The 25,596-nt window shown below is 35.7% G+C and overlaps 4 protein-coding genes across 5 annotated transcripts; all 4 read right to left on the reverse strand.

The window, feature by feature from the left end:
- Positions 1-544: 544 nt before the first annotated feature.
- LOC109133834 (ATP synthase subunit b', chloroplastic) lies at positions 545-1,331 on the reverse strand. Its single transcript, XM_019247697.3, has one exon. It carries the CDS (start codon positions 1,322-1,324, stop codon positions 656-658), a length of 669 nt encoding a protein of 222 aa, XP_019103242.1. The 5' UTR covers positions 1,325-1,331; the 3' UTR covers positions 545-655.
- Positions 1,331-7,888, reverse strand: LOC104884892 (U11/U12 small nuclear ribonucleoprotein 25 kDa protein). Of its 2 annotated transcripts, none has more exons than XM_019247698.3 (5): positions 7,239-7,882; positions 6,439-6,538; positions 6,227-6,326; positions 3,676-3,758; positions 1,331-3,190 (listed from the first exon to the last, which is right to left on the reverse strand). In XM_019247698.3, exons 1-5 carry the CDS (start codon positions 7,492-7,494, stop codon positions 2,896-2,898), a joined length of 834 nt encoding a protein of 277 aa, XP_019103243.1. In that variant the 5' UTR covers positions 7,495-7,882; the 3' UTR covers positions 1,331-2,895. The 2 variants fall into 2 exon arrangements, with proteins under 2 accessions (XP_019103243.1, XP_019103244.1); XM_019247699.3 differs by having other exon boundaries at positions 3,008-3,185; positions 7,239-7,888.
- Positions 7,889-9,736: 1,848 nt separating this feature from the next.
- LOC104884889 (UDP-N-acetylglucosamine transporter UGNT1) lies at positions 9,737-16,192 on the reverse strand. Its single transcript, XM_010669593.4, has 10 exons — positions 15,817-16,192; positions 15,097-15,173; positions 13,861-14,022; positions 13,633-13,766; positions 12,485-12,615; positions 12,356-12,400; positions 12,147-12,244; positions 11,815-11,922; positions 10,360-10,416; positions 9,737-10,264 (listed from the first exon to the last, which is right to left on the reverse strand). The coding sequence occupies exons 1-10, from the start codon at positions 15,947-15,949 to the stop codon at positions 10,190-10,192; spliced, it is 1,020 nt and encodes a 339-aa protein (XP_010667895.1). The 5' UTR covers positions 15,950-16,192; the 3' UTR covers positions 9,737-10,189.
- A 2,061-nt stretch (positions 16,193-18,253) lies between these two features.
- Positions 18,254-19,604, reverse strand: LOC130590392 (2-hydroxyisoflavanone dehydratase-like). Its single transcript, XM_057392715.1, has one exon. The coding sequence runs from the start codon at positions 19,470-19,472 to the stop codon at positions 18,420-18,422; it is 1,053 nt and encodes a 350-aa protein (XP_057248698.1). The 5' UTR covers positions 19,473-19,604; the 3' UTR covers positions 18,254-18,419.
- Between the last annotated feature and the right edge of the window lie 5,992 nt (positions 19,605-25,596).

Raw genomic sequence — 25,596 nt, forward strand, 5'->3', positions numbered from 1 at the left:
AATGAACAATTAAAAAAAATTAGAAATTGCATAATATATGTTTTGATTCCGTGAGTTCAAGCTTATATAGTAAAATTTTAATCACTAGACCAAATTGTATTTAGTGTTATCATTTTGAAGTACCATTGTAAATGAATTTTTTTCTTACCTGCGACATAGCACGAGCCTAATAATTAATTTGTTTCTTAGTACATGCATCATTATTATGTGTTTGATCTATATAACCCACGAAGGCACTACAAAGTACAGAGAAAAGGAGGAAGATTCGAACCCGTGACCTATCATTCACATCACCTCAATTTTAATCACGAGGCCAAGACATTCTTGATATAGATGCATCATTATTGATTGGGCACGTTTATATCTTCAGTAATATACATCGAGATTAACTCATCAACAATTGAAATTTTGACGTTTATCGTTATAAATTAATAATTGAAGATGATCAAAGTTGATATTTTAATATTACAAAAAAAGTCAATATGCCCAATCACACATCAACATAACTAGCAATAATCAAAATACCACATACATACAAGTACAATTCAAAAGTAAAAACATTGTATCATATACTATAATTCATCATCATAATTCATATATATCCAATTTCACATACAAATTTGACACAACTAACAAAAACACATAATAATAAAAATCAAGAAACAGGGAGAACCTTCTTAACAATATCTTCACTAAGAGAAGCAATCTGAGAATCCAAAGATTTAATCGTTTCATCTTTCTGTTTCTCCAAATTAGCCAACGCTTCTTGAAGTTCAGCTTCAACTTTCTTCCTACCTTCAAGCAATTTCGCCTCAACTTCAACTTGAGTTTCCTTCTTCATCTTATTCAACGCAGCAGAAATCTCAGCACGCGCAGCACGCATAACAGCATTAGCTTGTTCTTCAAGTTGTTTAACTTCAGAAGAAGTATCTTTAACATCAGATAATTTCTCTTTAATATCAGAATCACGTTTATCCATGAAATCACCAAGTGGAGTGAAGTAAATTTTGTCGAGAGCAAACATGAGGATGAGAAATTCCGCCATGATAATAGGAAGAGTGAGGTTGAAATCGAAGAGAGAAGCCTTTTCGATTTCTTCAGCGAAGGAAGGGTGAGGGAGGAGGTAGGAGAGAGAAAGTGGAGTTATGGAAATGGCGGCGGATTTCAGGAGAGAGAAATTTAGGGATTTGAGAGGGGTTTTTGGAAGAGAGAGTTTTGGTTTTGGAGTGGTGGTGGTGGTGGTGGTGGGAGATTGGAGAGATTTTGAGGAAGATGCCATGGCAAACACGGATTTGGAGGAAGATGCCATTAGCATGTTTGCCATGGCGGATTTTGTTGTTCTTTTTTTTTTTTTTGTGTTTCTGTGTGTTTTTTTTTTTGTGTGTGTAAGATGATAATGGAGTTATTGGTGAGAGATTTTTGATGGGGGGTGTTTTGGTTTGGAGAGGGAGAAGATGGGTTTGGGGAAAAGGTTATCCCAATCTATGCCACACAATTTTGGGTTCCCAAGTTGTGGTACAAACAATTTTCATTTTTTTTTTTGTAATTTTCTTTTCCAATAATTTGTTTTATTATGAATATTCTTTTCTTTGAAAATTCTTTTTCGACCGAGATTAGGGTGTGTTTTCTTTACGTTATTATTTTTGAAGTAATCTTGTTAGATTTATGAAAATTATTTGAATTTAAACTTGATACTTACTTTTTAAGTAAGGTGAATACGATGCATTTTCTATTGGTCTACTACAAGACTATCTGATTATCATTTCTTTATTTAAAGGACTTATCTTTAAAAAAAAAAAGCATACGAAAAGTGATTCTCGCAAAATAAATAGTGAGACGGTCTTACAACAAGAGTTTCATTCGAGGATTTGTGATGCATCTTTTATGTGAACTTTTTGTTATAGTAATTACCAGTAATTTTTTTTTTTTTTTTGTTGAGGGGAATTACTAGTAGTTAGTATCACTATTAAAAGTGGAAAATGGCATATAAGTAAAGTGAAACCTTGTTTTGCTTCACTTTCTTCCCTCTTTATTCATTTCCCTTTCAATTTTATTTATTCTCAATATTTGACTAAATTAGGGTTTCTTATATCATAACCATGTAAAAAAAAATTGGAATTAAGTAGCCAAATAACCCACAATTGGCTAAATCTGCACCAAGCCACCAACTCGCCCAGTAAGCAAGTCCATTACCCGAAGTTTCCAGTTGAAAGCACGTTTGATTCGTGATTTTTGGGCTCCAAGAAACAGAATCAATTACCGATTCCCTTTCTTTTTGTTTGATTTAAGTTTCAACCCCTCATTAATCCATTACCATTACTTGGTGCTAATGAACTCCCCCAATTTGTTACCCTTCCCTCCCCCTCAAGTAACAAAATACATTATTTGGTGGTAATAGTTACCATTTCATTTCAATTCCATGGCTTGATCCAAATACCTAATAAAGCAAAACATTTTTGTTACCATTACTCTCCTTTATTTGTTTTCATTCCCTTTCTATTCCATACTTTGAACCAAACAACCGAACTGCTTCTAAATTGTTCTTTCCTCTGAGAAGAGTAAGCATCACAAATGAACTACCAGTTTACCAGCTTCATCACACTCATGATATGAAAAGACATGTAGCAAACTAATGATAAGAATTGCAGGTAATGACGGGAGAAAGTGAAAATTTCAATATATTTATTGATTCTCGTTCATACGTGCCATATTTCTACAAATGTATCAGGTATTGAAAATGATCCTATAGCTTGATTTGAAGCTCCGTATAAGCACTCGAATTATTCCCGCGGTGTAAATATGTACACAACTTTTATATAGTACTGTTAATGCATGACTATCCAACAGAAGCCAGTTCAGCAGAGGGAGGAGGTACGTTTGTGCAAATGATACTAATCAAATTTCTACCTGTGCAACTCTGGAAGAATAGTTGGGGCGTCTATTATCACAAATATGAAACAAGCTTCTTAAGCAGCCAACAAATCCGCCTGTCCACCTTGATCGATTGGCTTGCGCTTCCAACTTTAGCTGCTCTGAGCTAGAAAGTCTCGAATACATAAACCACCCCCTAAAAAACTGAGAGAGCATGTACGTATCATTGTGGCTTGAAATATCCTCTACTTGACAACTTAGATTCTCCAGATCATCAGAGGCCTCTTCTTTCGGCATTTCCTCTTCGTAGGTCTCTACTCTGCATGATAATACACCCCAATCATTCAGTTTTCTTAATCTAGAGTGCAAGTGTGTGTGTGTTAGTCTACTACCATTGGGGGGTTCACCAATGAAAGAGCTAAATTTAAGAGAAGTTTGATTAATGTTCTTCATCTCTAATATTATGATACCATGGAAAAAGAATGTTATTGTCTTTCTTTATTCTATCTCGAAAAACAACTAGTAGTTCCGGTATTCTCCATACGATGACTGGATCTTTTTTTTTCTGGGAATGACGACTGGATCTTTAGAGCAGCATACTTGGCATTTATATCTACAGAGGCAGCATTATTCTACCACCAGCTAGATAAACAACTGTCTGAGCACTACATAAAAGAGCTACTACTTAAAGAATGCACTTCTGACTATTGTGGTCATTTAGCTCCATGCAGGTGCACATTTCACTGCAGTCAGCGATGGCTTACAGCAAAAGAGGGATGGGAAGAGTAAAAGATGAAGTCTTACATTGGCTTAGGAGCTTCTATTCTTTTAGATGATCTCTTCTTTATGAGGTTGTAAGCAATAGACACGTGCCGAACAAAGCGAAGCTGCATAGATCACGTCAGGTCAAGTCAGCACAAAGTAGAAGGTTTAACCCTGACTTTACAGGGGAATTTACTCAGACGTCAACATGCAGGACAACAAATACAAGTAATTTAACATCCTAGATAACCAACGTAGTACAGTTTCAAGCATATGCATGTACTGCAAAAATGAAAATTTCAGGAAAGTCCATAGGATCCCCAGGAGTTTTTTCTGTTAGTCAAACAAAATAAATCCCTTGAAACAAGTTTCATTACAAGTATAGAACCGCAAAGACAGATGACTGACAAATGACCTATATCAATTCACTAGATATTATTTCTATGGATCATTGTTGTTAAAATCCCGATCCGAATCTTACGATTCTACGATTTTACGATCCTGAAAGACCTCACCGATCCCGATCCTACGTAGGATCTTAATTTTGTAGGATCTTTCGATCCTGTCCAACCACAAAAAATCACATTGTAGGATCTTAACACGATTCTACGATTCTACAACTCTACGATCCGATCCTACCGCATAAAAATAATAAAGTAATTTCACATATTATATTTCTCCTATCAGATTTTGGTCGCATGTTACTCCAATCTTATAGTATTGAAAAACTATCATCATTTGCTAATTAAAAAATTCATTATTAATATGTGTAAATTTTTCACATGAGATTCTCACCCTATTTTAGTATAATTATTCATCTCTATTTCACCGAATTGTAGGATCTTACGATCCTACGATCCGATCCCACCGATTCGCTTCTACCAACCCCTACGATCCAAAGTAGGATCCCGATCCTGATAACATTGCTATGGATACTTGAAGAACAGCTTATCTCAGAAGCATTGTGTTTTGCAAAAGTGGATCCTTATATTTCAGCGTCAGTCTGTAGGGCAATTAACATTTCTTACATTTGGAGTACTTGGCCATGCATCATTTTCATGTTCATGTGTAGCTACAGAGAACATCAAACTCCTTATCTCCCCTAAATAATACCAATGCGGCAAGCAATACTCACGGGGATACGAATGGCTGAGTATGGCAACATCAGCAGCAGTAAAAGGTCAGAATTGAGAACTACTTATACTCGCCAAAGGGAAACCTATAATGACATGCTCTAAAAGTTTATTGCAGAAGGATAATGCTTGCTGCAGCAAATCTGATGATTACTTGGTGAACATCCTGATCGTTACAGATGAGCAAAAAGTGTGAAGATCTAGTCTCAGTGCAATCAATTATCATGGGCTTTAAATGCCTCACAAATTCAACCTTACTGCTATACAGTACAATTACTGATAAGTAGACTCAAGTAGCAATAGCATATCCAAATTGACTAAAATTAGCTGCCAGGACAGAGCATGCTCAGAATTGAGTCTCAACTAGAAGAAAGCTACAATAATCTAATATGAAATATTTTTAAATTAGAATAATTCTTTGTGACAACAACGAATCAGGTGAATAGGAAGTTCAAAACTACCAAGGTAAAGGTTTAAAAAGGACCTAGTTTCTATGTGATTTCCTTTCATAAACTTCCTTGAATACGAAGTTAAAATGCACCAAAGTATAGATTTAGAAAAGGACCTAGTCTCTATGTGATTCCCTTTCATAAACTTCCTTAAAATACAATTCAAACCAACCCACGCTCAAAAAATAAATCCAACTTGGAAATAACTTCTTTGTTTGTTTCACTTCTTTAAATTGTGTAATAAAACATCCAAGTTTTGGCAAGAGTATTATTGGGTGCTGTTATACATAGTTAGTTTATACTCATGATTACCAAATGAAATTCAAGTTATTGAACAGCCTTCACAATAAGGTGAAAAAGTGGAGGGAGCCAACATGGCAAGAGGTCTCCTTGCCACAAGCATCAATAACTTCAGATTCTAGTTGCTTCATTTCTCAAATTGATAACTTAAGGCTTAGGCTTGTTTGATATACGCCTTGTTCACCCTACCTCAGGTTCACAATTAGTCTTGGCCAGCTTTTAAGCAATAAGCAATTGAAGAAAGCAATTTCAAAATGTGCTGAATTATACAACAGCATGATACTTGTTGTTAGAGATTTGAGTTGATTGTTCGTCCACTGATCACTTAGTTTGTTTTGTCCATAAGAGTGTATACCCTAAAGCAACGCTTAGATGAATTTTTGATTACGTATCTTCATATTCTACTCACCAAAAGAAAAGCTGCACAAAGATGATGATATCCACTAGGAGAACAGACGAGTAGCTAATGCCAGAAATCTCCAATTCTCAGAAGCACACAGATGATGACAGCCACATAAAATCATATTATAACAATACATTCTACGAAAAAAAAATAACACAATGCAGATAGATTAGAAATATCATATATATATATATATATATATATATATATATATACTAGAGCTGTATGCTACAAATAAAGGAAAATATTTCAACACAAAATTCAGGACACTCGGAAACTAACAAGTACTCCTCTGTAAGAAAACAGACCTCATCGCCATCTCTGACGCCATAGCTCTTGATATATTCACTGTCATTTAGTAGCTCCTGACCACGATAAGATAAGCAAAATTGTGCCCATAAATGTCGCCTATCAGTGAAAAGAAGTGTTAATGGAATTGTCGTGAAAAGTTAGGACGTTACACAAAATTCAGGACACTCGGAAACTAACAAGTACTCCTCTGTAAGAAAACAGACCATACCACGAAATCTTGCCAGGTCCTTTGTTAGGCAAATGACTGAAAGCACTCTCCACTGCTTCCTTAAGATCAGAAATCGTAGCCATCCTTAAGACTTCAATTCCTACAAATCCACCCAATTAAACAATATCAGAATTCAGCTAACACAAGTCTACCATTCGCATTTCCGAATACATTGTCCACATCTTCAAAAGTTCCCAACTACGAGTCTTGGAAAACAACCGTGGACGGAAAGGGGAACCGATGGAAAGAGATAGAATGGGACTGAAAGAGGACATAAGGGAGAAGTAGTCTTGTTTACTCCCCCTCCTCCTCTTTCCCCAATCCATATCCAAAAAAACAAATATAAGTACTCTCTCCTTCCTTCATTTCTCTTCGAATCCTCTTGTCTTAACACATTGTAATTTTGTAAGGCAAGATTTATCATCGTCGTACAATTGTACCGCAAAATGTCTTACAATTCACCAAAAAATAACTTGCACTGATCTAATAACTTGAAACAGAATCACATAAACACTTCTCCTAATATCTCAAGTTCGATTACATCTCTACAAATCCCAATAGTATTACACATCAAAGCAAAATTACACTAAAACTAATCATCAAGAAAACACCAAGATTCACCACACTCCCAAAATATCATCATACTATTAACTCATTTTGCAGATTATTACATGCAAACATCAAATTACATTTTCCAATTTATCAACATGTATTCACACATTTTTCAAATCAAAATGAAATCAAATAACAACATTAAAACACAAGAATGAAGAAAAAAAAAGAGGATGAGAGAGAGAGACCGAAAGAGGAGCCATCCAATTTGACGACGGTGAGATGAATGGGAGCCTGAGCTAACTTATCATACGAGAAACTCTTCCTGGAACTCACAAACGACAACGCCGAAGAAATCGACGAACTCCGACAAAAACTCCGTCGAGGTTTCAACGACGACGACAAAGACACCTCAAATGGAACCCTAGATAAGTACAATTCATCTCTCTCTTCTTTAAACAATTCCTCCTTTTCATTCGCCACCTTGAAGCTTAATCTTCGCATGATCACAAAAATGGCGGATTAAATGTCGAAAATTCCAAACAACGACAACTTTGTATCTTATCTCTCCTCTATTTCTATGTTGCAGTGCTTTGATGGCGATTTGGAAAGGTGAAACAGGGGATTGGATTCGTAGATGAAAGTTACACGCAATTTGGCAATTTCGTGCAAGAAATTATTAGGGTTTTCATGAGATTGGATATTGGATTTGCTTTGCTTTTTAGGGTGATGATTGGATTCCTCGGACAGAGAAAGAAAGAGGAGAGAGAAAATCAGAGAGGGGGGCTAGATGCTGGTGCTTGCCCAAGTTTGTTTGTTGTGACAGTTATTTAAGACTCGCATCCCAACATTAGTTTAGGCGCCTTTTTTTTCTTATTGTTTCTCTTTCTCTCTCTTACACCATAAAATACAATAAAGAGTTGAATCTAATGAAATGAAATCCAAAATTTATATATTTCTTAGGCAAGGTAGAAAATTTCTTTCTAATGATCCAACTAATTATATTTTTTTCTTTATAAAACCATTAGAATGTGAATATGTGTGCTTTTTCTAAACATCATCATATTAAGTAATGTGATAACGTATTTATTTTGACTATCTTCTTGTCACCAATTGTAGCCGTCTTTGATGACAGGTTTAAGAGTTGTCATCGTTTTTTAAAATTGGTGGCAAGTATGGGTTTTAATTGTTTTTTAAGATTATAATAGGTTCTATAACTTTTTGTTAATAAATGTATCTTTATCTGCTTTCCTTTGTTGAATGGTTATTGTTGTCTCTTGTTACTGGCGAATTTATTTATTTTCATAATACAATGATCTAGTCAGCTCATTTTCACTAAGCTAAAGCTAACTTTTTTTATATAGAAATTTGGCATGAACTAGCTCATATCGTTGATAATTTGTAGATAATTGATGAGGAAATTCTAATTAACTATAGAGCAAAATTATAGTGTTTTGAAAGAAAATAAACTTAATTGTGACATTAGTTGCTTAATGATTAAGTTGAGATATTTTCCCAATCGAGATCTTTCCCCTACCTATCATACTTTGATATTTTTGTCTTTTTAAAAAGTTTTTTTAAGGGGAAAAAAATGAAAAGTGGTTTTCCACTATGAGGAGGCAAAAGGTAAATTTCTAATTGATTGGAAGTGAGCATCATATATAATATAACCATTGGATTGTGAGGTGGGGAGCTAATCATGGCATTGGCAACTTCACCTCTTACTCCGATTCAAATGGGACCTACACAATTGCTTTCAAGAAGCTAAGCATGTTTCTATGATTAAGGGAGTATGAGGGAAATTTGGTGTTATGCATAATATCCATAAAATGAGACTCTTGAGCTAACAAATATCTAACAAACTATCCAAAAGAAAGAGAGGGAAAATAAAAAAGCTAAGATAGACAAACATTGTCATGTACATATGATAAATAAAAGGAAAGTAAAAAAGGCAAAGAGATAAAAATTGGTGGACAACGATAAAGTTCAATTATTGAAAAAAAAGCAACAAATAAATAAGGACAACTAAATAGGAAAATATGGCTAATTATAAATTGAGAGGGGAGGAGTATTATATACTGAAAATATTAACATGAAATTTTGGACACTAATATTTATTAATTGTTAAAAGGTCAATATTAATATCCATAAAAAAGAGTAGCAACATTAATAGATTATTGACATATTAGAAAAACAAAATTTAAGACCTTTGGCAATCCTCATGATCAACCAAATTATTGAATGAAAAGCATACATCAAAAATAACTCTACCTATTTCAGAGAACTCGATATCTTTTAATTAAATCCATGCCTTCCCAAACTCATATTTCACAAATGAACCTGACGATAGTTTTGGATCTCATTTGTGACTCCATTCATTTCGTTATTTCTTCTTGGAGCTCTTTGTTGCTCCTCTCTTTCACAATGGCGGTTGAGCAACTCAGTTTAGTAGTTCATAATAAATTATGGTATTAATAAATTTTTATATTATTTTGTAAAGTCTCATGATAATAATTCCTACTTAAACCGTCCCACTGACATCCCTACTCACAGTGTTGGAAATAAAGCTTCTAATCAACTAAACCAACCTTGATTCTTGAGTCTCATGTAATTGCTTATGGCAATAAAATCTATCTCAAACATATATTTTCTTCATAAATTTTAATTACCATGTGCATCAATCAAAACCTCTCAAAATAGAGCATTGACCTGAAATTGCATGCGATCTTTATAGAACTAGCCGAAATAGGAAAATTTTAAACCAAAACTTTATTAGCTGCTTTCTCACAAGATTACAACAAATACATGGGCAAAAGAATTAGTACAATATTTACCAGAAAGTTGCCCAATGAAGAGACAAAAACTAGGAACACTCGCCTAGGTGGTTAAAAATTAATATAACCGCAGATTAGAGGCTTGAACTTTTTCTTCCCTACTGATATACTCTTGATAATTCGTCATACCCAGGGAAGATAAGCATAGCTCCAACCGAATATATCACTCTCATTGACGAACCCTAGCTGCTCGCTTCTAACTGCCTGTCAGCGATACTTGGAAAGCCTTTTGGGCTTCTTCAAGTTATCAAATGTATTTCCTACTAAATCAGCAGTAACTGTATCAATGTGTCGAGTGACAGCAACCCTAGCCAGCAGCAATAACACAATAGCCATCCAATATGTTAAGCAATGGTACTACAAGGCTACTTGCCCACCATCTTATAGTAGGCATATAAACCAGAGCCCACAAAACCAAGAAGCTGTCCAATAACATTCAGCTGCAAGCAGAATGCACAAAGATAGTAACCATTTTTTACTCAAGATCATACTGTCAATTGATCATCAACAAATATAATAATGTCATTTTACTCACCAAATCAAAGGGTAGGCCACCAAATATTATCCAGCCCAGTCCAATAGTGAAAAAGTCCTACAAAAGAACAATATCGAGAATAAGATACTTGCAAAAACATGAGAAAATAGAAACAAAGGGTTTTCATTTAAAGTGCATTAGCAAAGAAAGGGAGTTAACTCGGTTAAAGGCCCTAATTCTATCAATGTATGCATGTTTGTTTCACCCTTCATCCTCAGGAGATTCAGCTCTCATTCTAGGGTAATCAAAAAATACGAAGTTGAAAAGTAATACTTCAATCAATTTTACTACCCACCATAACCACCATCTTTGACCCCACCCACCACCCTTCCACTCTCAGTCTCCCACCAACAACAACCACTGCCTGTACTCTGCCAACAACAATCCCCCCCACCTCCTTCCAACATCACCACTATCTTCACCTCCAGAACCTAAAGGTCTATTTGAAGTCTCACAGAGGACGATGGAGAAAGATGCTGACGAAGAGGGAGGTCATAGATACAGCGAATTGCCATTAAGGATGCTCAAAAGTTCTACCTACTTTATAAACTTGGAAAAACTTATTTTACAACTAAGATCCATTTTTGATTAATCATATGATGCATCCTTTCATCCTCACTAGCATGCATAAGAGTAGAGGCGAGGTGCTTCCTCTGTTCTATGTACATTGCAACATTTCCCATGTTTGGTAGTTTCATATCAAATGCAACATTACTTTTACTAGATGATCGGTTCTCCCTCTCTCTCTCTAGATCACATGGGTTCCTCTTTTTATCTATCTCTCCCCTCCTTAAGAAGTGTGCACTCTTACCATAGGAAGTATTAGCTACTTTTTTCTTTCATCATCTCATGAATCTCATTAGTGTGCTCCTGTGCACTCAGCCACTCACTGCAGGGCAGGGAATACTAGATGGAGAAGAAGTCCATTCATTAGATGACACTAGTCCAATATACCAAGACAGCAGATAATTGCTCAGAGGTTTGCAGTCCCCAAGTAACATATTGTCAGCTTCAATTCCAGAAAAAAAAAAATTAACATTCCTTTCAATGCGACAATATATACTTCCACAATTTGACTTTGCATTGACTCGACATTCTGCAGCTGCAACTCCTCACCTCCAACCTACCTCTTAACATGAAGTGGTACACAAGGATATCATAAAAGGTAAGCCTTAACTTAGGGTATGCTCCCAAATTAATCTTTACTTATTTGGAATTCCCAAAATGACTCTGAAATTGGTCAGACAATAGCAGTTCCCTAGACTCTAGAGAGATTTAGCAAAGCTGTATCACTCAGTCAAGTGTTGGACTTGTTTAAAGTGCATATAAGCTCTTGCGCCCATCAACTTTTTCAAGTTTTTTTTTCTTTTGAAGAATAAATAATAAATTTGAAGGATCATGTCCCAAGTAAGTAGCATAATAGAGTCAGAAATATGTTTCCAGAGTCAAAAATACCTTCAGGTTACCACAAATGGTCTGTGTTAGTGCTGAATTTAGTGTGGTGTTGAGAAATATACTGTAGTTGAGGAAGAATGCCAGCACACAAGAAAAGAACAAAACAACCTGCAAGGAGTGGGAGAGAGAAGGGCAAAAACATCAACTTTAAGACAACATCATGAGAACAGTTTAGAAGGATATTCATGGCATGTGTGCAGGGTACCAATGAGAGCAAGTATACTACAAGAGAAGCTTATAGCAGTTAGAGAAATCCTAGGCTGCAGCAGTAGCCAGTAAGCATGCATGAGGAGATTTGTGAGCGATAGAAGAATCATGGGTCTGTAAAGTACCATAAAACCAGGTGAAAGCAAGTCTGGGAAGTTGAAGGTGATCTCCAAGTCTCCTTTGACATAAGTCCACAATAGCAATATTGGTCCACAGATTATGCCTAAAATTTAAACAAAAAATAGTATCATGAGTATAGGACTGATACACTGTGCGACAAGGATATGACTGCTTGGAGATTAGTGCATAAATTTATCAAATTTAGTAATCTCACCATTACACCACATAAGTCCAAAACTGTTAAGGCCACTGGATTTTCCTGGAAGAAAAACAGTTATATAAGCATCGATCTAGGAGATCACTGAGATTACTAAGGGAAATGAATGATATAATGATGTATCACCAATTCGAGCAATAGTTGCAAGGTATATTGCTGTAGTAATGTTGGCGAGGAACACAACCCCATAACCGTAAGCATCAAATGACAGGTCTCGAGCACCAGCAATGAATGCGCCAAGAACGATCAATCCTACACTGGACAAACATGACAGAAGAAAAAGTGAATTCAAACCACTGCAGAGTTCAGACAAAAGAGACGGCAAACATTGTCCACATAACACTGCACATAGTCCAATCCTGCACTCCAAGCAACTGGCCAACTGCCCTGGTTACTTAAATGAGAACAAACTGCAGTACTACAGGTAAGTCCTCTAAGTGTGAAGAGGTGACAACTGACAAGTCAGCAAAGAGTGCCTAGAAGCAGTACTCAGGTAAGTCCTCTAAGTGCGAAGAGGTGACAACTGAGAAGTCAGCAAAGAGTGCCTAGAATACAGTTAGGATCCTTTGTCTCATTCCGTGTCTCATCTTGTGTCCCAACCTCTTCTCCTTCCGACACATCACCAACTTTTGTTAATGTGTCAGAAACAAAAAGGGGTTAGGACAGAAGATGGGACACAGACATATTAAGGGGGGAAGTGAACCCCTTCCCCTCCCTTCTCCGTCCCAGTGTGCCTTGTACTTCCCTTGCTAGTGAAGCCTGAGATGGTACAGGTAGAGCATATTAACTTTAAACCGGAGCAATTATTTTCTGGTTGCCAGAACGAACTCATGATCTCGAGGATATCAAACCCAAATCATAAGCAATTAGATAAGGGGTTCGTCATTTTGTCATTTGCCTGTACCTATTCTTCATATCTTTTTTTTGGTGCCCACCCGGTTCACCGGAACATTGCTCTGACTGCATCCGAGTCCGACCTGGGTCGCACACCTGGCTTTGGTGGGTGAGTCTCCCAACAAGAGCATCTGCATACGGTGAGGCTCGAACTCGAGACCTCCCTTAAGCGACATCAAGCTGCTAACCACTTGAGTCAACTCTTGTTGGTCTATTCTTCATACCACAACACATGATCATGAATGCAATCAAGCATCTTTTCCTGGTCATCAATCACTCAGTATAGCATAGTCACGTATCAATTGTTGCAGATGAGGTGCATATATAAACAAGATATATACATATCACTCAGAGGCAGTACCATAAAATAATGTTTTTACCTTCCAAAAATAGAGGATGTATACTTCTGCTTGGCTAGAATATACTCCACAACCATTGTAAAGACCACAGTCGTCCTCCTCAGGGTAGTATACATAGGAACATTTACTCCACGCACAGACTCCATGGTGACTATCTTTAAAGGAAATGCAGAACAGAGATTATTACAAATAGAAACAGCAGAACAGCAGCGTGTTCCAATATTACTCAAAATCACCTTGCAGGCATACCATGTACATCAAATAGGTGAATGCAATAGGTAGAGTGTGCATCAATGTTTTCAAAGGTACAAGAGTTACGGAATTATCAAGAGCACTTGATGCTTCAGCAACTGTGAAAGAGATAAACTTCAAGCGTCTCATCACATAGAGAAAAGAAGATGAAGATACCATCTGCAGACACAGAAAAACCACAAATACATGTTATGTTCCCAGGTCAAGTTTGTTATGGGATATATACATTGTTTTTTTTGCACAATGAAAGAAGTAGCCACAACAAGTATCAAACTTCTGAAGCCCAGACATCTCGGTAACTTTCACATGAAACGGCCACTAGGTATACTTCAACTTGATGTTATTTCTCCGCAAAGAGATATATGTACATATGAGGTACAATTTTATAACTGGAATTAGATTTTATTATTACATGAAAATATGCTAGAATCCTAATCAAAATCTATCGATAAGCATCCCTTTCCATTCATCTTCATATCATTCCTAAATTCCCTCCTCTTTCTGGCTAGTTATTTTCTAGTTTATCGTTTTCCTCTATATATCTGATTTAGTTATCAACTTTGACGTTCATAAAGAAGTTAACGCAAACATTGATACACTATCGCGTCATATATAGTGACCTAACTAAATTGTGTATATTGTTTCAATCATACACCTCGGAGTAACTACATCCAATATTAGACTTGGTTACTTTTTTGGTCACTGTTCATTTCAGAGACCTCCGAAATGAGCAAAAGTGATAATCTTGGGTTTAGTCACAACCATATGTATAATAGACGTGTAGCTTTGTGTGTGAGAAGATGTTGTGTCCTTTATTTTTTGCTAAACACAGGCAGTTCATTCTAAAGTTGTAATTTTGTTGTTTGCACCTAAAGCCACCGCCCAGCCAATACTAATTACTTATTTATATTATAACTTATCCACCTGTATCTGCATGTATGGAGAGTAGCATACCCACAACCTTCCATCATAGAGCACCTTGACTCACAGATGGTTGCTATGACCAAAAGAAAATAATTTAAAAAATCTTACTGTGATATACTTATCATCAATGCTGATAGCTGAGTATAGGTGTCATCGTCGTTTAACCTAAACTTTTTGTATCCATCCATTTTCGAACCATTAACTCAATAATAGGCTACACATTCAAACTTTATGCACCATAGAGGAAGAAAACAAGTATGGTAGCTGAAGCAACCTCTAAAGTTATTTACAACTTTAGCAACAGCTTACCTGAAAAAGTGTAATAACATTTGCACTTGGGAAACTATACGAAGAGAGCGCAGCCTTATTGAATATAATCAAGAGCACTGCAAAAAGAAAACACAATCTCAGTTTTTCCCACTACATACCATTAGGCCAAGAGGAAACAGAAGCTTTTCAAATGCACTAGCCACTAGTAAGGATATGAAGGTGTTTGAACAACTTCAATATAGCTTCTCTCAATAGGCATCATGTTCATCAATGTTACTTATAATATAGTCAACAAACACAAACACACACTATATCCATCTAACTTCATTACATCCAGCCATCTGTTCATTAGGGAAAAATCGAGGAATCAATCCATGATCATTTCTCAGCACTATGGAGTTGTTTTCTGATAAGCCTATAACAACCAATTTACTTCGAAAATCGAAACCTAATACAACTAAAAGCACAAGTCCAATTAACTAACTATCAATCAAAAAAAGTTCCAATCTCAAACCCTCACCTCACATATTTCCTCAACACACAACCTTCAGAATTAAGCTTCCAAGTATTACAAATCACAAACAAAATTGAATCACACATCAACATATACATACATTATACAACCAAAACAACATTGAATTCGTCATTTTGAAACATTTCTCCACCATTACAATCACAGAAATCGATAATTAAACCAATAATTAGTTCAATTAAGTGCAAAAAATGAAGACGAATTTGACCCTAGGAGAGAGAAAGTACCAGCACAAGACATATAAGAGATGGCAGCATAAGCTCCACGTTTAGTCATGGCGGAACCTCTGAAGAATTTGTCGTCGACTTTCGGAGGATCCGTCACTGGTAGTAAATTGCTCGTCTCTTGATTCGAACCCATTTCAATCGCAATCTCTCTCCTCTTTTCCTTTGTTTCTGGAAATTCCAAACTTTTATGATATCTATGAATTTTGATGATGTTTTGTTACTTGTTGTAGCTGCTTTTGGTATATACTATCAAACAAAGTGGTCTTGGCGTACGCTAAGATCGATCCAAGGCCCACCAACCAAATATCTCACAATAGTAGAAGGATTGGAGTTTCGGACAATTCTCCTCGTTTTTTGGGTTGAGGGGGAAATTTCTTGCCTTCTTGGATTATGTTTGTGTTCTTTTTGTTTTTTTATGTCATTTTAAGCTCTGTTTTTTTGGACGGAATAAGTCTGAATTGAATCAAATTAAATTTAATTGAGTAAATTTAAATTAAACTGAACTAAATCGAACTAAATTGAGTATTATTTATAATTACAAGTAGATTAATATTTTTATCATCATTGATAAGGATAATAATTTATAATATTAATGATAGTGATAATAATAATAATAATAATATTATTAATACCAATAATAATATTATGCATAATAATAATAATATTCTTATGAATTGAGTAATATTAATATTAACAAGTAGAATAATAATGATATGAAGTAATAATATATACTTAATATAATATTTTCCTCCAAAATTGCTATTCGCAAGTCAATATATACAAAACCAATAGCATATTTCACGCCTAATATTGTAGAATAGTAGTAATAGCATGCATGGCTCCTAATTCTAAGCAACAAAACATTGACTTGTCTAATTTAGAAAATACAAAACTATATTTAGATATATTTGACAACTCCTATATTTACAAAACAATATTTGAAATATATATTTTTTTTTAAATGTATATTGCTATTTGCTACAATCATGGAAGACTTGCTACAATGAGGAAAAAAATTACTCTCACAAAACTATTCAAAATAGGAACAACAAAATAAATTGAAGGAAGTATTATTTTTCTATCTTTAATTCGCTTCTTTCACCAAAAATTACTTTTTATCACTTATCCCGCTTATTTTATATTCATTCATCACTTGTTTGTTCAAGTCTTGTAGTGATTTCTTATGATTGCATACTTGAGACTATAATCTTCTTTCAACCATTCCACAAGGTATAGAGACTTCATTTTTGTTCAACTTTAGGAGCTAGGTGTAACACTCGCCAGAGGTATACAATTAAGAGAAGGTATTGTGTCAGACTCGTCTGACACAATGGAAGTGGTCGGACCAGTCTGACCAACAACCAACTGAAAGAATAAAGGAACCAACTGAAAGAATAAAGGAATCAACTGAAAAAATAAAATAACCAACTGAAAGAATAAAGTAACCAACGGAAAGGATAAACTAACCAACTGAAAGAATAGACCAACGAACTGAAAGAATAATTGGACTAACTGAAAAGAAAAATTCGACTAAATGAAAGAAAAATAAAACCAACTGAAAACATTCAACTCAAACAATAAACAAAAGAAATGAAAGAAACAACACCACCACCACAACCTATGTCGCCATCGTTACGATTGGGTTGGTGATCGGCTGGTCATGGCGACCTCGTTGGACTGGTCTAATATTTCTTGGCCTTCAAAGCCAGCTCAGTTTCTTCTGGCCTGCTCCACCCGGTTTCGGTGCTCGTCGTTTGTGGCTCGCTTTTACAGCTCTTTCTGCCTTCACTGCTCTTCCAACTATCTGGCCGTCTTTAATGGGCCATACCAAACAACCTCATTCAGCTTCACAATCATCATCATCGCTGCCTCAGTTAGGAACCGACGATTTTTCTGAGTAAGTTTGTGTGTGTGTTTTTTAACTTTTGATTTTATCTGATTTATTGGTGGGTCTTGTTGATTCAAAGTTTTATGTTTTTCCGAAATTCGTTGTTGTTTTTGTCGAACAAAGAAAAATTTGAGTTTGATGTTTAGCGCATCATTGAGAGAGAGGAGTGGTCGTCCGACCAAATGTATTGTGTCAGTCTGTCAGACGATCTGACACAATACTTTCACTACAATTAAATGCCAAATAGGTCCTACTTGCTTAAAACTCAGATAGAACTTAGCTTTGTTTAGTTGGAGTTAACTTCCATTCTCGTAAGTCGTAACAATGACAATATAGTAGTACCAAATACCTCATATTGCAGCTTCTATAATGTTAGCTTTTTCATTTTTGGTAAAGTAAACAAATAAATCGAAGCTTGACAGTTCAATAGTTCCATACTTCCATTACCATATTAAGCAAAGTAGCAACCTGAAGTATAAGGTACGTTTAGCAAGTAGCAACTATAATACACATTACACAACATTATTACTAGTCAAACTCAAAACCATATACTACTAAAACTCGCCTTTAACTTTTACTCGTTTAATCATAAACACAAGATTCCCTTTTTAGTGAAACATGTGAACATTGTCATTAAGGTAGTAGTATCTCTCTGACATTAATAGGAAAACTAAAAATGTAGAAACGTACAATCTCATTACAACGACAAAAAGCTCTAGTCACTATTGATAAATGCTGACAAATCTTGGATCAATTTTGTTGTTGCTGGATCTTCTGGTTCAGATATATGGAAAATATGGGTTTTCCCTCGGGCCTCAACCCAATGGGCCTGGCCCGCCCACTTGCTCTTCTTAACCTTCTCATAGTACCACACCCCACGGCCCCGAAGCTCATCCACCTCCGCGGTGTACACCAACAACTTCCTACACCCGAGGCGGGCGATGCTCGGGGCCCCGGGCCCAAACGGGTTCATATACCCGTTATCGACCCCGCCCGAGCAGTTGCCACAAACATAGGGCCACACTTTATAATTAGGCGAGCTAGTGATGTACTTGGGCTCGAGCGGAACCCGCTTCGACCCGAGGAAGTACGGCATAGCCAAGAACAGGCCCGTAATCTTCGGGCCGTGGCCCATCCCGGCCCGAATCGCGAGATTATGGGCCACGTTCCCTCCCGCACTGTCCCCTCCTACGAAGATCCTCTTAAGGTCTCCGTACCGGGCCACCCACCAATCGTGGCCCGGGCCCATACGAGACGTGTGAGCCGCCACCCACTCGAGGGCGGCCCACGCATCGTCGTAAGGGGCAGGGACCGTAAACTCGGGGTACAAACTATAATCGATGGCAATAGCAAGGACCCGGGTTTCGGCCGAAACCCGGGCCACGTAGTGGCTATCCCCCCACGAGAAGGGGGAGCCAATACAGAAGGCTCCCCCGTGGAAGTATATAAGAACCGGGATCTTCCTACCGGGCTCGGGCCGGGCCGGGAGGAAAACCCGGGCCCGAAGATTGTGGTTCGATGATGAAGGGATAACGATGTCCTTGGACTGGACATGAGCGTCGTTTGGCGCGGGAACAAAGGATGGCGGGGAAGAAATGTATCTCGAAACGGTGCCGTTGCGGTAATCGATAATGTAAGGTTGAATTATGATTGGTTTTGCAGGTTGAGCGTTTGGAGAAATCTGAGATTTGGTAGTGTGAGCAGATAGTAGTAGTATGAGTGAGAAAAGAGAGAGAAAATGAAGATTTTCTAAAAGTAAGGTGGTCATTGTTTGAATTTTTTGTTTCTTCCCTTTTTCCTTAGGAGTGATTGAAGTGTAAGTAAGTACTAAAAGATAGAGATTTTTGCATTTGAGGGAGGAAATAATGGCACTTGGAAAAATAGTAAATTATTTGATGTGGTACGGTACCCCATTTCTTTATATACATGTCATATCTATAGAGGAAAGAAACAAACATATTCAAGGTGGGATTGTCGGTTTGATTCAATTTGATACTCCTTAGATTGAGGTTAATTATAACAAAAGTTCTATTTGGGAGTGTTAATGGATGGAAAAAATTGGGGTTGGCATGAAGAGCGACTTAAACCATATGTTAATTATAACAAAACCATAAGTTCGAAACTCGATTCTTATATACTCACAGCATATATATATATATATAAAATAGGAAAATTGAAATTTAATAATTCAACCTTTAACCGACCTTCTTAAAACAGTCCCACTTATGAGTTATTTTTGAGTAACCCAACCTTTTGATGGTATCTTCTCACAATGGTCCTTAACATGTTGTGACCGGTATAACAAGTCAAGTGTGACATGGGTCACATTATCATTGGTCAGCCTATTTTCTCCCTCCTCTACCTCTTTTCCTCCATAACCACCACCACTTAGCCACCACTTAGCCACCACTAGCACCATCCTACGCCAGACCCTTACCCCCACCCCAAGCCCACCTCAACCTAACCCCACCCCAAGACCACCCCACCCTCACCCCAAGCCCCTGCAGCTCCATCCTAGCCCGCGACAACACATCCATCCTAATTTCTTGCAGCCCCACCCCAACCCCACCCCCAACCTGCTACAACCCACCCAATCCCTTGCAGCCCCATTCTCACCCCAACTCACTACATATCCTAAATCCCGCCCCATCCCAGCCCCTTACCTGGTTCCCACCCCCACATCAACCTTCCTACAATCCCCCAACACCTCGCAGGTAGACAACCCTGTCACCCCTCCCCCGTCCCCCCGTCCCCCCTTCGCCCCCTTTCTCCCGTCCATTCCTTTCTTTCCACCCTGTGACCCCTCCCCCATCTCCTCTCCCTTTTTATATTTTTCACCCCATTTCCTCTCTTGGAGCTTTCTCGATCGGCACCACTATTGTTAACGACGATGACCACACCATCACACACAACCACCAGTATTGTTAACGATGGCGACGAATACACGCAATTCGAGAAGAGATAGAGAAAAATGAGAGAGACAGAAGCAAAAAAGAAGCAACGACGAAGAGAGATAGCAGGGGTGGGGCCTGGTGGTTGGGGGTGGCCTGGTGGCTAGGGCGGGGATGGGGCCGGTGGAAGGGATGGGGGGTCAAACTAGAGATAGAGAGGTGAAGAGGGGAGGAGAGAGAAATGAGTAGGAGGAGGAAAAAAATTACCTGAGCTTCAGGTCGCAAGTCACTTGGGACCATTTTGAGAATATACCATCAAAAGGTTCGATTACTCAAAAATAACTCATAAGTGGGATTGTTTTAAAAAGACTGGTTAAAGGTTGGATTATTAAATTCCAATTTTCCTATAAAATATTAAGATAGTAATATTATAGAAATATATTTTTAGAAAATCTAATGGTCTCATAATTTTGTCATATTACAAGATTTTTTATTAATAAAAAGAAAATTCCAAAAGCGTCATGTCTACTTTCTATTTAGAAATAGTTGGAGTAAATTTATAAGTCATGTTGTTTGGAAAATGAAGGGGGTATAACTAACTCAATAGGTAACAACTAGCAAGTCATTTTAAAACCACATAATTCCTTTGTTTTATTTATTCTACTATTTCTATTTCACAAGTGATTAAAATATATGGTCTAGTTTTAATATGAAATTAGACAAACTCAAACCTATATTCTCCTAACAAGCTCCATTCATCTCACTCTATTCTAACAGTAATTCTAAACATTTGACACAACCTAACCGTCCTTCCTCTCTCCTTTCTTTGTTTCCCTTTGAATCTCGAACTACATCAGATAATTTTAAAAAATAACCCGACGATCTTACCAAATAGATTAAATTAGTCACAAAATGGATTAAACTAATCACCAAATGAATTTAAACGTGAGATTAATAAATGGAATAAACTGTTCACTAAATAGATTAAACTAGCAACTATATTCGAAGATGTGGTTTGTTCTCTATTTAACACAGAGCTTGGGCCGTTGCCTAATTATAAATTAAAAGTAACCATTTATTACAAGACCAACTATTTCTACTTTGCACGTTTCCCAAAGTAAAACCTCAAGCATTAATACATTAAACTACATAAGTAAAAATTACAAAAAGTTGATATTTTAGAAATATATATCAAGGTGAATCGGACAAGATAACACATAGCTATATTTTCCATTACGTATAATATAAATAACATAAGATAGTCAAAATGAAATATAAAAATAGTGTCAAAAGTCAAAAAGATAGAACTAAAAAAACGAAAAAATATATATAAATAACCATCATAGATTTTTTTTTTTTTTGAAGGGAAAAATAACCCATAATATAGTCCGATCTACTACTTTGAAATAATTAAAGGCCGAGACTTTCGAAGGAAATGAAAAATCTAATAAAAAGAGGAAAAGTTATATATATTATTAAAATACATGAAAAAGTACTATATGATGTCATATATCCTCAAACTCATATCCTCTTAATTTATAATGTCACAATCTTACCAATAAATAATAGCTTGAACTATAAAATATCAACTCCAAACTATACACCTTTTTCTTATTGAATCACCTAAGACATTGCCTGAGCCCAGGTATTTATTTTATCATCTAAATTAATAATAAATTAGAATTTCTCCATCTTTAATTTTAAGTAATTAAAATTAGAAAAAACATTAGATTAAACTAATGCAAAGCACACAAAATATAAATAATGATTTGAAGTATAACCAATAAATTTTTTAAACGAATATCATCATTAATGCCATGACGTAAAAAGAACTACTAATAATATAGAGCCATGGCCTAAGATACCTTGATTTATCAAACAATAATTACACAAATACAATGTTATCACTATTTTAAATATATAAGCAATTCTTGTTAAAATCTAGAACGATTTTATAGTCTTAAATACCTCATCAATTCTGATTCTACGTAAAATCTTCATTTTGTGGAATCTGTTGATTCTACCCAATTAAAAACACTATACATGATATATAAGATTTTTTTAATCTATAAGATCACATGATATCATCCTATCATTATCTTTCTCCAATTAGATTTTAGTTGTATATTATTTTTGTCTTAGAGTAGTGTATAATTATCAACATTTACGAATGACAAAAAAAAAACATTATTAATGTATCTAAAATTTTAACATAAATCTTTTACCGATCACTGTATAATTATCACTATTTTATCTGATATTATAGAATGTTATCATCCTACAATCCAATCATGCTAATCCAATTATAACAACCATTGCGATCCAATGTAAAAACCAATCTTGACAACATATATAAGCAATATGAAAAATGAATAACTATACAATAATTGATTAAGAAACTTATAATTTTAATATCTAAACTAATAAATTTGATCTTGTGATCACAAAGCATATATTATAGAATATTACCATCCTACAATCCAATCCGCTAATCCAATCATACCAACCATTGCGATCCAATGTAAAAACGGACCAACCCTGATAATATTAATATAAGCAATATAAAAAATGAATAAATATACAAAATTGATTAAAGAACTTATAATTTTAATATCTATACTAACAAATTTAATTTCGTGATCACAAAACATATATACTTAAAATCTTAACGACTCAACCAAGTAATACTTGATATTATCATTCTAAAATATGATATCAATAAATGAAGGATGCAATTACTCGCATTATCTAAATACTATTTAATACTCAATATTATCACATGTTTGTATATAAAATTACGAAATTTTATGACGATTGATATTCTTGTTACTATAGTTGATGATTGATATCCTTGATACTATCGTTGTCCATTTTCGTGTGCTATATAATATTGATTTAATTATCTTAAACTCAAGTATAGCTACAATTGAATTCGATTGAAATCAGAACAAGTCAAATACCATTAAATTCAGATACGATACAAGTCATATCAATTGTAATTATGTACTACAACAGTACAAGTAGAATATAGAAGAACCAATTGGTTCGATTCTAGCACTTGTAAAGATTTCATCTCCCATAAGATCCCCTCAATTGCAAGCAACAAAAAAAAATAAATTAAATCTACAGGTATCTATACGCAATTCTATAGATGTATATAGCAATTGTAAATTTCGTATGACAGGCACAACTTAATTTCACAACATTTTAAAGGAACATCTCACCTTAGAGAGGTAGAAATAGAAATTCGATATACAGTTTAGATTATAACCTAAACCAATCCAATCCGAAAAAAAATTTGAATTTCAATTTTTCCATCCGAATTCAAACCGATTAGAATTCGAATCCGATCCAATTCAATTCAAATTTTTGTACTCTGATTGAATCTAATCCGAAAATCCGATTTTTTTAAATCTAATTTTTTTGATGAAATAAATTAAGCATAATAACAACCTAGTAGATTTATGAAATGAAGAATTAAATAACGTTATAATGTTAGGGGAAGGGTTGAAGTGCTGCTTTTTTTAAAAAAAAATCAGTTCATTAGGCTATGGACTATTACTTTTTTTTAAAAAGAATCAATTAAACACTTAAGTCCAATCCAGATACATAATAGAAGACATATTGCTATTTGGTTATACTGAATTTTTAGATCCACTTACCTTCAACCCGATCCGATCCCAAAATCCAACTTTTGAAAAAACTCTCAATTCAAATCCAATCTGAACACAATTCAAATCCCATCCGAATTAGTTAATTATTCGAATAACTTTTACCCCCAACCAGAAGAGTTAATCGACAAAGAATTTAAAGCATAGGCAGAACAGTAGAGGCCAGAGATATAATGTCAATACTGGGAAGGACACATCGGGTAGTACAATGCTATTAACTTGGACAGACAATATAGCTTATTAAGAGGAAATAGTGCGTGCTACTGGACAGAGGGATGCTAAAAAAGTTGGACAAAATATCGCTTTATTTCGGAAAGGCCAGCACAATACACAACACTTCCAAGTTCCAACACGCTTGATTGTTAAGGGAACAAAGCTAAGGGAGACCATAGAATACTAGCACAAAATTCACAATCCACTACGTTGCTTCAGTAGAATTTTACCCAAATAAGGCAACACACAACAACAGATAATAAACACCATCTTATTCAAGAAATAACCTTCGTAAGTTATACCTATTGATATCGCAGACAAAGATCTAACAAATAAAAGCCACCAGAATGCAATCCAAGACCCCAAAGTTTACATCACTATACACACACAGAATATACTGGAAAAAATGTCAAATATTTTTCTTTACAACCAGGCAAGGAGAAAACAATAACGAAGAACATCACCATTGCACTACTTAAAATAAGAAGACATCAGGCGCAAAGAATAAAACCTTAAATCTAAACCAGAACAACAGAAACTCTACAATAGCACACCACATGATGAAAGGAAAGCCATAAGCAAAAACTGCACAATACACAAAACGCACAGGATATTACCTCTACATAAGATCCAACATAGAATCTGAAGAGGAGCTTCAAAAGAAATCCAGGTACTCTAAAACTAAAGCAACATGTACCTGGAACTACCCTATGTATTTCCTGACTTGTAAATTATAGTGCAATGCCTCTTTTAAGTAAAATTCTGAAGGAGTTGATGAGAAACATGGAACAACCCTGTTCAAGTAATCAATATCAGTCTATAACAGCTGCACTAAGAGCTCTCTGCTGGATCTCACCTAACAGTGAGACTAGCCACCATAAACATAACTACAATATATACCTTCCACGGCCTCAAAATCCACAAGAACAACAGAAAATGAAGTAAAAAAAGAAGGCATACCATGTGCCCAGTAAAAGTCCCAATTTGAAAGAAGCAGCAAATTTGGGAGAGAACAATGTTGAGCTACAGAGCCCATCAATTGTATAGCTCAGTCGATGATGAATGATGACCATGCTCCAATCCAGTCACAATAAGATTGACGTAAGCTTTAGAAATT

The sequence above is a fragment of the Beta vulgaris genome, chromosome 2 (assembly GCF_026745355.1).
Source record: "Beta vulgaris subsp. vulgaris cultivar EL10 chromosome 2, EL10.2, whole genome shotgun sequence".
NCBI classification, from domain to species: domain Eukaryota; kingdom Viridiplantae; phylum Streptophyta; class Magnoliopsida; order Caryophyllales; family Amaranthaceae; genus Beta; species Beta vulgaris.